The following is an 18467-nucleotide window of genomic DNA, read 5'->3' as shown; positions in this document are numbered from 1 at the left end:
TTTACAACTATCAACCTTATGTCTTCTTGACAGTAATTACATAATTGGGCCAGCTGTCTGTTAAGAAAACTCCAGGTTCACAATAAAACTATGTCATCAGGCAGCTCATAGACAGCCTACAGTAACATGCAAGACACTCTGATACAAAAACGAAAAAGGTGTGCCACTTCAGAAGCATATCATCTAGTAAGAGGCTAGACAGAGCAAAGGAAGAAGGAAGGAAGGAAGGAAGGAAGGAAGGAAGGAAGGAAGGAAGGAAGGAAGGAAGGAAGGAAAGGGAGGGAGGGAAGGAAGAAAGAAAAAAGGGAGGGAGGGAGGAAGGGAAAGAAGGAAAACAGGTTGAGCAACCCTAATCTGAAATCTGAAATGCTCTAAAATCTGAAACTTTTTGAGCACCAACATGACACAAATGGAAAATTCCACACCTGACCTCATGTGATGGTTGCAGTCAAAAGTTTGTTTCATGCACAAACTTATTTTAAAATATTGTATCCAACTGTCTCCAGGCTATGTGTATAAGGTATATGAAACATAAATAAATGTCATGCTTAGACTTGGGTCCCATCCTCAAAATGTCTCATCATGTATATGCAAATATTCCTAAATCCAAAAAAATCTGAAGTCCAAAACACTTCTGGTCCCAAGCTTTTCCGAATAAGGGATACTCAACCTGTCTTCTCACTTTCATCTTTGCAGTACCTAGTGAGGTAACTGGTAGAGAATCGACATTCAATATTTGTCTCAACAAATGTGTTATTTACCTCTAAAATGTTTACCTGAGTACAAACAGATGAACCACACACAGATATCTAGTCAAATATAATCTAGTCAAATTGTACTTCTTGGCACTATAATTTAACTGCTTTGCAAAAGATGATTTACAAAAAGACACTATTGCAAAGTAGAAATAAATCATTTTAATATGTATTTTTCACTTCTGTTAATTGATTATTGATTTCTATGCAAGTGTATGCATCCAGTGTGACCTGCTTCATATTTATTTTCCACCGTGGCGCAATCTTCAGCATGAGGTGGTGAAGCTGTTTATTCTTAAATAGCACGAAGTACCTTGTCCTCAAAGAGCTTTATCAACTTGAACATTCTCAAAGAGCTCTACAAGGCAGCTCAGCATGGCAGTTTTTGACTGAAATCTCTTGTCTGGAAGATGGCAAAATAGACCCGGACCTTCCCAAGCCCACTGGTTGCTTGTATTCATACCACAGCTCGCTTGGGTAAGTGGTAACGACAGAATAATAAGCAGATTGCTCCAAATCCAGCTGGGTGAGACAGCTTCATTTTTGGAAAATCAACTGAATCATGAAAACCTTCCTAATGGTATAATTTGTTCCAGAGTTCTTTTGATACTTAAGAAGGGACATATTAATCCTTGTGAGCAGTCTTTTATGACAAGCACTCTTATTTATGGCATGACAGAGTTTTCTCCTCCAGCCACCATTCTCTGCTGAGGTGACTGTATTCCATGTAGAATAAAACTATGAAGAAATCTCCTTTCTAAATCAGGGCTGGTGACAGCCTTCTCATTTCCTGCCAAATGGATCAGACCACACTTTCAACCCTATGGAAAGAAACAGCAACAAAACACAGGATTCATTTTTAAATGTCCTATCACTTTCCTCCACCCCAAACAAACAAAATGACATCAGAATTGAGTTGTGCAATTTACAGTGTAGTTTAAGCTGGTGAGAGCAGGCCGCCAGAACCGCGGCACTAAATGGCCGGGAAGCCATGGCAGCCATAAGGGACTTGCCCCATAACAGGAAGACACACATCTGGCCTAGTTAAAAAATAAATAAATAAAAAAGAACGTTGCCACAGATTACAAGAACTTTGGTGAATAAATGGGAAACCTCTTATTCTTGGCTAACTTGGATCCTCTTAAAGGCACTAACCATTCAACCATAAAGGGAGCTTTTTAGCCCTTGTGCAAAGCAGAACCCCAAATCAATTCAAATAGCTGACAAGTAAACACTCCTTTCCCATGAGGGTAGTGTTTAAATACGTGCTTGGTAAATAAGTCTGCCAAACAGCTATTCACGTCTCATATCTAATCGCACACTTGTTAACATTTTTATGCCCTCTTATCAAAAGGAAAAGAGGAACCTGGCAAATGAGAAAAAAGTCTTCTGGAGTGATATATTAGAAGGAAGTCTTGGGTGGCATCTATGAATGGCAACTGTTGAGAAATAAATAGCAAAATCACAATCTTGTTTCTAAGCTAAAAGGCATTTTCCCACTCTCCATGCCAAGGCAAACACACACAAACCACACAACACAGTAGTACAAATGAGATTTGGTTTTGATTTTTTTTTTTTTTTCAGTTTACCTGGTGGCTGCACATCCTCCTGAACAATTCCAGCCCGATTTATGGCTTGTTCCTTCTCTAAGAAACACAAGAGAAAAATCATTCATTAGAAGGGGGCGGGGAGGGAGAAATCTTTGTATTTACATGGGCCAATGACATGGGACACTTAGAAAACAGTATTTATGAGTGCTGTTAAATTCAGAAATGCTATTATGCAAAGCTTTTAGGTTGTGGAACTTAGATCCTATAATGCAAGAGAGATTAGGCATTTTCAAAAGAATACAGAAATCCATACTTCAAAAGAAAAGCTCCCCAACTAACATCTTTTCTCTATGATCTCAGCATTTTGGAAAGACAAGAAAACAACAACAAAAAGGACAATTTTGAAAGAACTCGTGGGCGTGGTATCATGAGGGGAAAGCTGCTGAATCGAAGGAACAAGTACAATTAAGAAAACTGTGTAGTTCATATGTCTAAAATGCGCTCCACTGAAGGACTAGACTCGGAGCTAAATATGCTGTGTTTTTGATAGGAAATAGAGCAGAAAATTAATCTTTGGGTGGGTGGCTTTGGTTTGGATAATTGAAGCTTCCCTAATTGATTGCAGGTGCTGTGCCAATTAGTAAGTGCATTGTAGTGACAGCAACTAAGCCAGTCTCTTTGGAGATGTCCAACAGGCAAGGGCCAAGAGCAACTGGGCATTTCGTATCTGCCCGCTTAAAGCACTCTGACACATCTAAGTGGTTTAGAATAAACCCAGGGTCTGTGAAAACAAAGAGTTATTATTTGAAGTATCTTGACAAACAAATGGCAGCTTTTCAGGAAAAAGCCTTAGAGCCAAAGGATGTTTACCACTAAATTATAGTAATTAAATGTTGTAATCGGACCTTTGTTTCAATCAGGCTGACAGTGTTTCTTTAAATCCACATTTAGCTCTTATTTAGTATTGGGCATTTTCTTTATTTTGGCCTCTGGATTCTCATAAAGTTACACAAACATAAAGGTACAAGAAACAGGGTTTGGCCAAATCTAATATTCACTGAACTTGCCTCTCTAGTCATGTGACAGAAAGTCAATCCTAAATGATTGACCTGACAGTTTTATCAATACTAAGTTTTGCTGTGGCAAATAAAACACTGGGCAATGGGGATTATGGGAGTCCTGATATCCAAGTCTAAGAGGGACAGAGAGAAGACAGGCTACTGAGGCCAATTACCCAATGGTTTCACTGTTTCTCTCTGAAAAGTAGCAGGTGAATGGCAACTAAGACTCTCTCAAGAGAAACCAAAAGATTTTTTCCATCTAGGGTGGATACTATGGAGCCTCTAAAGTGTTGGACTTTCTGAAATAACACAAGAGGTGTTCTCATTTAAGATATTAAATCCTGGTTGAACTGAGCCCTACCACCCTATCAACATGTAAGTCTCAAACTATGGACATCTCGAACATGCTCTTGGAAGATGCCAACATGTAAAAGCCCACAGTCATCAGTCTTGTCAGGAGTGAAAACAGAAATAATTTTCTATATCTAACTAAAAGGTCTATTTTCTGATATTACGAAGGGGAGATTTGAATTTTTAAAAATAATTATCAGAAAGCGTTCTCGACATAGAGATTTAATAAAATCAGACATCCTGGTGTACCAAACACATTCTCCAAGAGGCAGGTACTGCAAAGCAAAAGAAGCTGGCAAGCTGCCAAGCATCAAAGGAAGCTGACTTTTGGTGGCAAGGACAGAATGCCTAATTGTGTTCTAGCCTCTTATGATGCAGTGGAGAACCAAATGAAGAGAAAGAAATCCCTGTCTTGACGCTTTCTTGCTAACTGCTAATGAGGTTGAAGAGAAGTTGAAGATTTATTTTAAATAGCTCATAATCTCTTTACAATCCTTGTCCTAATGCAACCACCTCTGCAGTTTGGCTTGGTCAGGAAATTTAAACGACTTTGCTGGGCCAGTTTCTACCAGATGATAACCAGGTATTAGCATCCTATCTACATTCCCTGGTTCTTTAATCCATTAATGTTTTATAAATACTCTAAGGCCAAAGCAGTCTTATGTAAATTCATGATGTAACACAAAGACACTTTGTGAATGCAGAACATGCTGAAAGGAAAACAGAAACTAGTCCCTCACGAGTTAGCAGTGCATCTTGATTGAGGTTGACAGTAAGTTTCTATTTCCCTATCTTTGGAAAACAGCAAATGTATATAAACCCCAGGAACAGGGTAATGGCAGAAGTCAGGGGTTTAACTATGTAAACAAGTCAGGTTAAGCTTATTACCAGCTTCAGCAGTGAGCACATTTCTATCACGAGTGAAATGATTTAAACTCAACTATGGAACACTGGGTTAAAAAAACTCCCCACTCCAGTGTCTCAGCAAGCCCGACTCTGCCCCCTGGTGCTAAGGCAGTGGTGTGATTTGTAGCTTTAATTGAGGATTGTTATCTCTAGTCAAGGGACCAAAGTGTATTATTAAAACTAGTAATACATGCAGACTGACTGCATTTTGTATGGTAGTAAAATAATCTACCTAATAATGTTTAAGTCTTTGAAGACAAAAACATATCCTTGTATTAAATGTCCATGCCGGGAAATAAAATGACTGTGTGACTTGTTACTTGCACATTTATAACCATGCACAAAATGCAGGATACCCAAGCCCCAGCTCCCTCAGCAGTCTTCAGATTACTTGCTGAGGGTGCTCTTGTGGAGGACCAGCACATAGAAACCTAAAATAAAAAAGCAAATGAAAGCTGGTGCAGGGTATGACCTCGGGAACCTACCTCCCCATTTCTTCTTGCCAAAAAACAGTTAAAATAAAAGCAACTCGGCCGGGCGCGGTGGCTCATGCCTGTAATTCTAACACTTTGGGAGGCTGAGGCTGGCGGATCACTTGAGGTCAGGAGTTCAACCAGCCTGGCCAATGTGGCAAAACCCTGTCTCTACTAAAAACACAAAAATTAACAGGGCATGGTGGCAGGTGCCTATAATTCCAGCTACTCGGGAGACTGAGGCAGAATTACTTGAACCTGACCGGGTGGTGGTTGCAGTGAGCTGAGATCGCACCACTGCATTCCAGCCTGGGCGAAAGAGCAAAACTCCGTCTCAAAAAAGAAAAGCAATAAATAAAATAAAAGCAACTGACATCTTGACTTGTGATAAATGGCAACATTGGAATGTGTGCTGTATATTCCACACAGGTTGAATATCCTTTATCCAAAACTGTTTGGGAACAGAATTGGTTTGGATTTAGGATTTTTTTTCAGATTTTGGGATATTTGCATATGTGTATAACAAGACGGGATGGGATCCAAGCCTAAACATGAAATCCATTTGTTTCTATACATCTTATATATGTAGAGTGAAGACAATTTTATACAATGTTTTTAATAAGTTTGTGCATGAGACAAAATTTATATTAAGTACTTATGTGTGGAATTTTCCACTTGTGCTGTCATTTTGGAGCTCAAAGAATCTCAGACTTTGGAGCATCTTCCATTTTCAGATGAGAAATGCTCAACCTGTAATGGCACTGTATCAATATGAAATTTCCTAAATTGGAAAACTGTACTGTGATTACATAAGAGAACGTCCTTGTTCTTCGGAAATACAGGCTGAAGTGTTTAGGAAATGAAAGCTCACGATTACTTCAACTTACTCTCAAATAGTTCAGCAAAAAAACAGTAATAATTAACAATATATGGTACATCTAACTGTATATATATATGTATCTACATATGTGATATATGGGGGGGAAGCAAATGTGAGAAAATGTTAACAACTGGTGCATCAAGGTGAAGGATAATATAGAAATTTACTGCACTGTTCTTGGATCTTTGGTCCGTTTGAGTTTCTTTCTTTCTTTCTTTTTGAAATGGAGTCTTGCTCTGTCACCCAGTCTGGAGTGCAATGTGGCATGATCTCGGCTCACTGTAGCCTCTGCCTCCCATGCCCAAGCGGTTCTGCTGCCTCAGGCTCCCCAAGCTTGAGTTTCTTTTTACATAACTGTAAAACACCCATAAGAAAGTCCAACACCATTCTGACTATTCCATGGTGGTTATTTCAAAGTAGCTATCTTTTTAAAAAGGAGTAAATATAAAATTATTTTTTAAAAAAAGCTTTTCAATGCACCCATGTTGCTGCTGTTACCTAGACACATGTCCCACCTGCCTCTGGGCTATTCCGGAACTGGAAGTTCACCGGTGGCCAGTGTGAACCAGGGGCCAAGGGGAAGCCATATGACCACAGGAGCAAGTGTGACCCAGTTGACTGAAGGGGAACACGTGACCCCCTGAAGCACTGCGCTCCTCCCAACAGTGAAAACATGTCTGTTTCCTCACCAGAGCCTGTTTGAATCCAGGGAACTGTGCAATGCCAGTTGGAAAACAAGACGCAGTCTGCCTGTGCATTTCATTTGATTACATGGTGAAAGGAATGAAAAGCATATTCTAAGTGCCTGGCATGTAATAAGGAAAATGCTCTTACAAGGTAAAGATTCCTTCTGCATCAGATGATTTCCAGGACCCTGTCCTGCCCAGACATACCATCCTTTCGGGCAGCGCCACTGAGGTGCAACAGAAATGGAACAGGGCTGAGAAGGAGCAGAACTGAGGCCTCACAGCCCTCCCCCATGGCCTTGCACTTGGCTGGCTGTTGAACATTCTTTACTGTCTCAAGGCATCATGAGACAGGGCATTAAGTATAGGCAAGGTCAGGGGAGTCAGGGTCTAGTGACCATGCAGCAACTATCATGCTGAGTAACCTTGGACAAGTCACTAAATGAGGGGACAAAAATGAGCTCAAGCCCCTTCTGCCAAAACCCTATGATTTTATGCTTCTGAACATCCAATTAAAATTTAAAATGAAGACGATCACAGAAAATGATCTTATTCTGTCTAATTTCACTAGCTGGCCTCAAATGCATGTTATTTATAAAAGGCCATATTCAGGGTCACTGTCTAGTTCCAGGAAACAAAGACAGATGAGCCTAACTGTGCTCTTCCCTAACTGTGGCCTTTTGAGACAAAACAGGCTATGCCAACAGGGTAAAAGCTAAAAAGCGTCTGGGACTCCCTCCAGAAGTACAACAGAACTGTACCCAGACTTCTGGTTTTGGGTCACTGACCCACTAATGCCATCATCTGCCCAGCACTCATTTCAGTACTGGAGTTATCACGTACAGAACTGACCTTGTACTCCACATAACACTTAGGAGAGCCTTGCTGACTTAACGAAAGAGCTGAAGATCACACTGAATGCCAAAATGAAATCCAGTAAGGCAGTCTGGTGATAGTGGCTGCCTGCTTTGCAACCATGGAAGATCTCCTTGGCTTTGTTTTACCTAAGCAGGATTCCCCTTCTTTCCTGCTGCCTGTATGCTTGTTCCAGCAGAGACCCTGGAAACCACCTGTCCCCCTACCCATGCTGACACAGCTAAAGGGCCCGAACTGATCTGACACTTGGCTGTACATGGTCTGCCTTACCAGTTGCTGGCCCTAAGTCTTGCTTTTACTAGTAACCCAGTTCTCAGGGACTAGGGTTCTGCCCTGTCCATCCAAGAATGATGGGCTTCTGCCCAGTAGTCTCAGGATCCTGGGGAATGAAGCGCGTGAAGGACGGTCAGAAGGGAAGACCTAACAAGCAACGCTAATAGGAGTAGCTGAAAGGCAGGAGCAAAAGGGCAAACCCAGGAGGACTTTCCATGGTGGAGAGGCCCAAGGAAGACAGTGTTCCAAGGAGGGAGAGGCTGGCCCAGAGTTGGTGCCTCTTACTCATAAATGACCTGACTTACTGTATCACAGAGAATAGACACCATCACCTGGAAGTACCCAGAACTTGCCCACATCAAACTTAGATATGGCAGCATCCACGCCATCCTTCCTCCTGAGCTGGTGGAAGAGGTGCCCTGCCTTTGGTCCTCTACCTGAGCTCAGGATCCCATGCTGCCTCCCACTCTAGATTGTCTTCTCTTTCCAGCAGCTTTCTCTGTCCAAAACTTTCTTGGCCCTCCATCTCGCCCAGCCAAATCTAAAAGAAAACTCTTCTGAGACCTGTGACCTACTGAATATATGACTTTGCCATTCTCCTCTGCATACAGCCAAACATCTTGAAATAGTCAACTTAACACACTATTTACTCTTTAATCCACCACAACCTGCCTTCTGCCTACTTCCAAACCACTGAAAGCATGTTTAACAATATAACCAATCACTTTAACCTCTTTCTGTTAAATAGAAGAGATATTTTCACTTATCTCTTTTGCTGTCTGTAAGCAGCCTAACCCTGCTGACCATACTCCCTTTTCATGAAGAGCTGTCTTTATGGGGCTTGCGGCTGCAGCCTCTCCAGGTTTTAATCCTGTCTAGCCACTCCTCCTCAGTCTCCTTGAAGGGCATTTCTCTTCCTCCGACTGCGTGTTCTTCAGTTCTTCTGACACTGGTGTTCGCCAGCACACTGTCCTGGACCAGCTTATCCCTGACAATCTCTGAATGCTGCCTGGGAATCCTTACCTACTGCAGTCACCTGGTTCCCAGCCACGTGCAGATGATGCCCCACCTCCGGCTACAGTTCACATCCAGCGTCGCAGCCCCAGATTGGTATATCCCATTATCTATGGGAAATCTCCAAGAACACATGAGCTACCTCAACCTCAAAAGCTACCTAAAGGCCCAAAAATGAACTAACTTGTCACCTAAAAACAATTCCTTCTTGTGTTTTCTAGCTAATGACCAGCATCTCCATTGCCTCAGCTACTGAAGCCAGAACACTGGCTGCCATTCTCCTTCTTTGCCCTGTGAATAATCAACCACAAACCCCTGCAAAGTTTACTTCTTTTCTTTTTTTAAATGAGACAGGGTCTTGCTGTGTTGTCCAGGCTGATTTAAATTCCTGGGCTCAAGCCATCCTCCTGCCTCGGCCTCCCAAAGTGCTGGGATTACAGGTGTGAGCCACCACACCCACCAGTTTGCTTCTTAAATATGGCTCCCAAATGCAATCATTTCTCCCCAGTCCCATAGCCACAACTCTGGTTTAGGCTAGAGTCACCTCTCCCTGAGGTCATAGGAAATAGAGCCTTCCTGTACTTAGCCTTCCTGGCCTTAGCCTTCCTGTCCCCAGATTTGACCCTTCCAGTTTCTAGTTCACATACAATCAATCAGAGTGGTGCTTGTAAAGACTGAATGTGATCACTGCTCTTACTTACAGTCCTGTGTCACTCAACTGTGGGAGCACATTCTGAGCAATGCGTCCTTAGGTGATTTCATTGTTGTGCGACCATCACAGAGTGTACTTGCACAAACGTGACGTCATAGCCTACTACACACCCAGGCTATGTGATATCGCCTGTTGTTCCGAGGCTACAAACCTGTGCAGCATGGTATTGTACTGAACACTGCAGGCAACTGTAACATGTGGTAAGGATTTGTGCACCTAAACATAGCTGAACTAGAAAAGGTACGGTAAAAACACTGCTTAAAAGGTTTTCAAAATGGCACACCCATATATAGCTAGTGCTCAACTTACGACCACAATTGGTTCCGACAGACCGGTAGTAACACGATTTGGTCGTAAGTTGAGTAGGCTATATGTACAGTACTGTGAAATGATGTATAAAAATCTTTAAGTCACATTTTATCATAATTTTCTTTCATTATTGTTATATATCATAATTTTCTTTGTTCATTTTATGCCATTTGTATCATCTCTACACCATTTTGTTTCTTATTTTTACATTCGTCAGGTTTAAGTAAAACACTGCATTACCAGTAGTAAAGGTTGACCTGAATCCTTATTACGAAAGCATTCTTGTCAAATCTCATTTTTAAAAAGCCACCTTAACTTGTGGTAAAGGTGCAGCCTTGTGTAAAACTGTGGAATACTCACAGATCACTGAACCACGGTGGTCTATGATTTGACGTGAAAAACCACGGCACATGATGAGTTTGGAAAAGCAGAAGAGTGTGAACTATGTTAAGACTTAGGGTTAAAAAGGACTAGTTGCCAGGTATTTATTTATTATCATTGTAAATAGAAAAGTAAATCATCACAATTTTACGTGACTTTCCATGGGATACAAATATGTAGCATTCATCATAAAAGATGTCATCTGGATATCTTGTTCAAATATAATTTAAACTCAGTGTGTTCTAATATTGTTAAAGATATAGGGATATAAACCACTCACATTTTAGGAAGAAAGGCAAGAAAATGACTAATAATGATATGATATAGCATATATGTTTATTGTCCCGCACTGTCGTACGCCCAGCTGGGCAACGTTTGCGCTGCCAGATGCGGAGCAGTCGTGGCTAGTGATTGTGGTCGTAAAGTCGAATGGTGGTAAGTTGCATTAAGTCGTAAGTCGATCAATACCTGTAGGATATTTACCATGGATGAAGCCTGCAGGACTGGACATTGCTCTGGGTGAGTAAGTGGTGAGTGAATGTGAAGGCCTAGGACATTACTGTACACTGCTGCAGACTAAATATACACTGCACACTTAGGCTAACCTACATGCATTTATTGATTGATTGATTGATTGATTGAGACAGAGTCTCCCTCTGTCGCCCAGGCTGAAGTGCAGCAGCGCGATCTCAGCTCACTGCAACCTCCACATCCCAGGTTCAAGCAATTCTTCTGCCTTGGCCTCCCAAGTAGCTGGGACTACAGGTACCTGCCACCATGCCCAGCTAATTTTTTTGTATTTTTAGTAGAGATGGGGTTTCACCATGTTAGCCAGGATGGTCTCGATCTCCTGACCTTGTGATCCTCCCACCTCGGCCTCCCAAAGTGCTGGGATTACAGGCAGGCTACACTACATTTATTTTTAAAAATTCCTTTCTCCAGTAATAAATTAACCTCAGCTAACTGTTTCGCTTTATAAACTTTTTAATTTTTAAAACTTTTTGACTCCTATAATAACATTTAGCTTAAAACACAAACATGTACAGCTGTACAAAAATATTTTCTTTGTATCTTTATGGTATAGGCATCTATTTTCAAATTATTTTTTCCTTTTTAAACTTTTGTGTGAAAAACTAAGATACAATACATAAATCAGCCTAGGCCCACACAGCGTCGGGATCATCAGGACATCACTAGGTGAGAGGAAGTTTTCAGCACCGTGATAATCTTATGGGACCACTGTCATACACGTGGTCTACAGCGGGCCAAAACAGGATGCAGCACATGACTATACTTTAATAACTCTGTGTGGCTGGACACCAAGGGGTTATTGCAGCACTGTAATTCAGCAAGTGAGATGATCAAATTTGGCGAACGAATGGTAAAACAAACTTTTCAAAAACCACAGCAGAAGACCTGGAGTTCTATAGATTTTCCAACAAAAAAAAACAGTTTCCCAGTTACAAATTCTTACCAAAGAAATAGTAACGACATAGGTAAGAAGGAAGAAAACTGAAACTGGAAAGGAATGAGATGTAGGAAGCGTCGGTGAGTAACAAACACGGGTGAAGATAAACTCAGTGACCATATAAAATAGTGACGGTATTAACTGATTTGCTGAGTAACACGCAGCAGGCAGGACTAAAACACTATGTCAGATGCATGGGCCAAGGGTAAGGCATCATAAGGACCTTGCATTGTTCAAAGGTAAAGATACTGGCTAACCCTAAACTTTAATTACAAAAGAACAAAAACAGAATTCAAAACTTTCAAACTAGGAGAGGGAGGAGAAGAATAAAGAAGGCTTGAGGTAGAAAAGAAGAAAAAAGGAAGCATACAAATAAAAAACACAAAATAAGGTGAGAAAACTAAATGCAAATACATCAGTCAACATAATAAATGAAAACGAATCCAATCCAATAGTTACAAGGGATTATCAGGTCGGATTAAAAAAATCTAGTTTATGTTGGTTCTAAAATACTCACCTAAGGACAAACAAAGGCTGCATGTATGAGGAGAGAAACAGGTAAGCTAGGAAAATGTGAAAAGAAATCTGGGCTGGGCATGGTGGCTCACACCTGTAATCCCAGCACTTCAGAAGACTGAGGTGGGTGGATCACTCAAGGTTAGGAGTTCGAGACCAGCCTTGCCAGCATGGGGAAACCCCATCTCTACTAAAAAATACAAAAAAATAGCCGGGTGTGGTGGTGGGGACCTGTAATCCCAGCTACTTGGGAGGCTGAGGAGAATCACTTGAACCTGGGAAACAGAACAGAGGTTGCAGTGAGCTGAGATCGTGCCACTGCACTTCAGCCTGGGCATCAACAGTGAAACTCCGTCTCAAAAAAAAAAAAAAAAAATCTTGGAGGACAATAAAATCAGATAAAATATAGATGGGGAAGAACAGTGGAGATAAAGAGAATTCTTATATAATGATAATTAGAAAAAATTATCCAGAATATTTTAGAATATATGCACCTAATAACACGGCCGCAGGACAAACAGAATTAGGAAGCTTGATCTGTAATTAACATACACAGATTCAGACCTCTGTATCCAATAAGAGAATAGTCACCGTTCCAAGCACACAGGGAATATTTACAAAAATTGACCTGTACCAGGTCACAAAGCAAATCTGAACCAGTGTCAGAGATCAAAATCATACAGTCTATATTCTATGACCACAAATGCAAATAAAATAGAAACCAGCAACCAAAAGTCACCAGAAAAGACCACTGTGGCTGCTGGGTAGAGAATGGGTAGTATGCAGGGCACCATGGAAGCAGCTCAGTCCCAGGAATGGGTGGAAGGAGATGGACAGGACAAGGGTGAGAACAGCATTATGGAAAAAAGTGATGACCAGGTTGTTTGACAAGGGTGAGAAGAGCATGATGGGAGAAAGTGACTGACCAGGCTGTTTGACGAGGGTGAGAAGGGCATGATGGGAGAAAGTGACTGACCAGGCTGTTTGACGAGGGTGAGAAGAGCATGATGGGAGAAAGTGACTCACCAGGCTGTTTGACGAGGGTGAGAAGAGCATGATGGGAGAAAGTGACTAACCAGGTAGTTTGGTCAGGTGAAGCCAGCACCCGGCACAGTGCCAGGGACCTAGGGATTGCTAGGTTTCTTTTTTTTGTGGGGGGATGGAGTTTCACTCGTTGCCCAGGCTGGAGTGCAATGATGTGATGATCTTGGCTCACTGCAACTTCCGCCTCCCAGGTTCAATCAATTCTCCAGTTTCAGCCTCCTGAGTCGCTGGGATTACAGGCACCCACTACTACGCTTGTCTAATTTTTGGTATTTTCAGTAGAGACAGGGTTTCACCATGTTGGCCAGGCTAGTCTCAAACTCCTGACCTCAGGTGATCTGCCCACCTTGGCCTCCAAAAGTGCTAAGATTACAGCCATGAGCCACCGCACCTCGCCCAGGTTTCTTTTTAAAAAAAGAGAGCGAGATGCTAAATAAATGCTAGTTGAATGTGTTGGAATGAGTTGAAGCTCTAACCACACAGTGGGTTCCCATGACCTGATGATGAAAACCTCACCCCAGTGTATTGCCAGGTCAGTCAGCTCCAGGCCTAGCCACCTGCTAAAATTTACACATCTCACATTCCTGCCCTGTGGCTCATTATTTTGTAAACATTTTAATAAAATGTCTAATATAGGACTATAATAGGTTTCATACCTGTTACCTCATTTAATTCACCCCAAACCCTGTAAATTCACTCCAGTGAACTACACTGCTACAGACAAGGAAACAGGTAGGGCTCAGAGAGGTGAAGTAACTTACATGAAGGTCATTCATCTTGCAGGCTACGTAGACGCTCATATCCCTCACTGCCTTTTCTTGCCCCCTTAGAGAAGCAGTATACTGTCTTGGTTTAGGGATTACGGATACGAATTTAAGTCCCAGATCTGTGACTCATCAGCTGTGAGTCCTTGTGCAAATAATTCAACTCTTTCACACCTCAGTTTGTCCACATATAAAATGGGGGATGATGATCATACAGCAGCTGCCACGAAGAGCAGTTAGCAACACTAAATGGGGTAATATATATAGGAAGTGCTTAGAAGAGAGCCGGACACAGGTAAACTTCCCACAAATATTACTTGTTCAGCAATATTTACATATTTAAAGAATCAGTTGCTGGGCGTGGTGGCTCACGCCTGTAATCCTAGCACTTTGGGAGGCTGAGGCAGGCAGATGGTTTTAGGTGAGAAGTTCAAGACCAACCTGGCCAACATGGCAAAACCCTGTCTCTACTAAAAATATAAAAATTAGCCAGGACTGGTGGTACAAGCCTGGAGTCCCAGCTACTCGGGAGGCTGAGGCAGAAGAATCGCTTCAACCTGGGAGGCAAAGGTTGCAGTGAGCAACCAGAGGCCGGGCGCAGTGACGCACACCTGTACTCCCAGCACTTTGGGAGACTAAGGCGGGCAGATCACCTGAGGTAAGCAGTTTGAGGCTGGCCTAGCCAACATGGCAAAACCCCATCTCTACCAAAAAATACAAAAATTGGCTGGTGTGGGGGTGGGAGCCAGTAATCCCAGCTACTTGGGAGACTGAAGCAGGAGAATCGCTTGAACCTGGGAGGCAGAGACTGCAGTGCGCCAAGATCAGCTCACTGCACTCTAGCCTGACAGCGAGACTTTTTTTTTTCCCCCTCAAAAAAAAGGACAGAAAAGTGGGAAGGTGCAACAGACTGTCTTCCAGTTAAAAATGCAGATATTACAGTTACATTCACTAAATGTTCACCTACAGATGAACATCTCCTGATTTGTCTGTCTCAAGGCATTCAGATAGCCACAGATTCTGGAGCATCTCTAGAAGCCTGTTACTGGCCCATATCTTGACCATCTCATCTCAAGCAGGGTTTCTCAACAAAGGCACCACTTGAATTTTAAACTGGGGAATTCTTTGTCAAGGGTCTGTCTTGCATGCACTGCAAAAAGTTTAGTAGTATCCCTGGCATCTATCCACAAGATACTAGTAGCAACACTCAACTCCCTGCCATCCCAAGTTGTGACAAGCAAAAATGTCTCCAGATTGAGCCAAATATCCTCAGGGACAAAATCACCCCTAGATGAGAACCACAGCTCTGGTTTTCAGAACTGACTTTTCCAATGGGATGCAAAACAGACCCTCTGTCCCAAGTTTTAGTGGCCTTAATATGATCGCCTGGGGCAGGCGTCCAGTGAAGGATGAGGAAAATAGATCCCATAGGCTTCACACAGCCCACCTTAGTCCCACACATGGTGCATGCAGATAAGCTGGAAGGCAGAATACACAGAGGCCATTTCAGTCTTGGCTGATAAAAAGAAGCTACAGGGAAATCTGAGTGGGTACTTAAAAGGCTCTGCCTCCAGAAACCAACCGCTGTAACATTTGTAATGGGCAGATCGTTTACACGGAGACTTCGCCTTCAATTCACCAAGTGTTCAATGTCCGTTAATATTCCCAAGGGGCAGGGTTGGCCCTGTTCCATCTTCAAGATGATTCAGGTTTCCTGGTGAGCAAAATGAGCCTCTAATGCCTAATATTTTCTCTCTGACAGATGGTTTCAGACGTATCAAAGTGCCAATCCTTGCTGAGGTATAGGTCTCAAGGAAGGAGAGTTTGGCTTTTATAATGATACGAGTGGAATGATTAAGAAGGAAAATTACTCCCAGGAGATTCACCATTACCATGTGAGCAACCGGCTTAAAACGAAGGAAGCCAGCAGAATTAGAAACACGATTTGAGGGAAAAGGAGAGAAAAAATCTAAAAATCCCAGGTTAACAGTTTGGGTTTGAAAAGGTCCCTCTCAAAAAACATCTTTGGGAGTGGAAATGAAGTGCAATAAAAGCACCTTTCCACCCACGATAATCAGGGTTCCATCTGCCTCCCCCATCACCATTCCCAGCCTGCGTGCTCACAGGAGACTCTGGACAGAGGCCTGGGGCGGTACATATTTGTCTTGCCACTTACTTGCTGTGTGACCTTGGGCACGTTATAAAACCTCTGAGCCTCAGTGCCCTCGTTTGTAAAATGGGTATGTTTTACATATATACTTCAAGGTGAGCTTGTGCAAATCAAACGATCCAAAGTATGCCTAACCTGATGTATATAATAGGCAGTCAGTGAATTTTAACTGTAACTATGAACTAGTACTTAGCGTCGACTTATGTGTGGACTGCTTTCATATACATGACCACCTGAGTCTCACAGGAGGCTCGGCATTTTATTACAAATGATGTAGTTATGAACATTAATAGATGAGGATGCTGAGGTCCTAGAGGTTGAGCAACTTGTCCATGGTCACAAAGCTACACACGGCGGGATTCGAACCCATACTCTCCCTGACCCTCGTCCAGGTTCTTTCCACGACACCACGTGGAACTCACGGAGAGGGATGTGTGTTGGGGGGTCAGGTCACCGCGCGGGGTCAGAGGTCACTCACTGTACTCCTCCAATCTCGTTAGGGGCCGGAAGTAGATGGGATAGAAGGTGGCGCCGATCAGGGAGATGAAGCCACCGAAAATGAGCACGGTGCGCAGGTTCCGGGACATGGTGCCGGGCCTGGGGCTGCCCTGACCCGCCGACCGCCCCACACTCTCGGAAACCTGGCTACCAACAGTCGGGCTGTGACCTCACTCGGAAGAGGCGGAGCGGCTTTCGCTTCCGGGCCTTGGGGGAGGGACGAGGAGGAGGGGCGGGGCGAGAGGCAGGGGTGGAGTCGGAGGCGGGACCTCAGTGCTGGGCTGGGCGGGGCCAGGGGAGGGGTGGGGTCACAGATAGGGCCCTGGACCCCGCCCTCCGCCTTCCTAGCGCTCCGGGGCTGCGCGAGCCGGACGCAGGATGTGAAGTGAGGCTGGAGCTGTTTGGCTGCGCTCGATTCCCGCGGGCCCAGTTCTGTCTGCTTCCCTTCCTTCGACCTGGCTCCCCCCTCAGCACCTCCACGCAGCACCCTCCAGACCTCCTTTATTATCCCTTTCTTCACCAGCCAGCTTTCTCGTCCTTCCCTCAATTTCTGATGTAGCGACTGCCCGCCTTGCGCCGGATGCCCTCTGTGGCTCGCGCAGTTAAGCCTGTCAGTCGGCTTTTTTTACCGGAGAGGGAACTGCGGCTTTGGACTAGTCGCTTGTCCTTCTTGAGGGAGGTTTGTGCATATGAGAGACAAAGTGGCAAATCTCTGGCCCAAGAGGGCCTGCTGGGGGATTCTAAAACCGGAGCCGCGGGGCCTCTGCACCAAAACTAGCCGAAGAAGAACGTTGTTTCAGCATCCGAGAGTGTATCTTTCCTGACTCCCTTTTTGCATCCATCCTCCCTCCCTGTTCCCGGTGCTGGGATGTCGGGGTTATGAATGATTAGACAGGGATCAGGCCAAGGCAGAAAGCCATCGTCCAGTCCCTTCCATGGGGCCACGGGCTCTGCTGTCGTGTCTGGATGGGAGCCACTGAGGACAGATACCTGTTAACTCTTCCTCAGGTTACCATCCTCCACCCTCTGCACTTCACTGCCTTACAGAGGGCCTGTGCCCGAATGTGACCTTCCCAGGGAGACTGGGCAGCTGGGACAGAGATTCTTTGGGCCTCCACGCCTTTATCAATAGGAATTATGCCGGCAGCTGGGCCTGGGGAGCAAAGAGGAAATCTGTCTTGACCCCAGCAGCATTATTTAGTCCACACAGATTTACAAGCGTTTCAAAATAGTTTGAAGAGCACGGGTTTCCTCTTTCTTTGTAATCTTGTAGTTACATCAAGCTACCGTCTACCTCTGTGGCTCCACAAGCGTGTAAATCAGTTATTCAATCTCTCCCCAGATTCATAGACTATCTGCCATGCCCCAAACACCAGGCAGAGTGCTAAGGGTGCACAAAGATAAATAAGATGTGACCCCTGCTCTCCAGGATCCTGTTACATAGACAAAGAGCTAGAACATGTCCATAGAAAGATAGCTAATGACCAACATGGCCTCTTGCCGACAGGCGTTTTGGTCCCGCGGGCTACAGAAGTTCAGAAGAGGAAGACAGATGAACTTCTGTGCAGTGAGGCAGCTGCTCCTCGGGCACTTACAGCAGCTTGTTAGGGTGAGGACAGAAGACTTCATTGCACAGAGGGAACCTGTGACACCAGCTTTATATCACACGATGGTAAATACCCAGGGGAGGACCAGGCACAGTGGCTCACGCCTGTAATCCCAGCACTTTGAGAGGCTGAGGCAGGTGGATCCTGAGTTCAGGAATTTGAGACCAGCCTGG

General features: G+C 43.8%; 1 protein-coding gene across 1 annotated transcript; it reads right to left on the bottom strand.

Annotated features, from left to right (window-relative positions):
- Window positions 1–894: 894 nt before the first annotated feature.
- On the bottom strand, window positions 895–16898 carry SMIM20 (small integral membrane protein 20). The gene is made up of 3 exons (XM_017505100.2): window positions 16668–16898; window positions 2345–2401; window positions 895–1576 (listed from the first exon to the last, which is right to left on the bottom strand). Exons 1-3 carry the CDS (start codon window positions 16774–16776, stop codon window positions 1539–1541), a joined length of 204 nt encoding a protein of 67 aa, XP_017360589.1. The 5' UTR covers window positions 16777–16898; the 3' UTR covers window positions 895–1538.
- Window positions 16899–18467: the final 1569 nt, after the last annotated feature.

The sequence above is a fragment of the Cebus imitator genome, unplaced genomic scaffold (assembly GCF_001604975.1).
Source record: "Cebus imitator isolate Cc_AM_T3 unplaced genomic scaffold, Cebus_imitator-1.0 Scaffold333, whole genome shotgun sequence".
NCBI lineage: Eukaryota > Metazoa > Chordata > Mammalia > Primates > Cebidae > Cebus > Cebus imitator.
The sequence above is the reverse complement of the archived record's forward strand: the minus strand, read 5'-3'. Positions and strand labels throughout refer to the sequence as shown.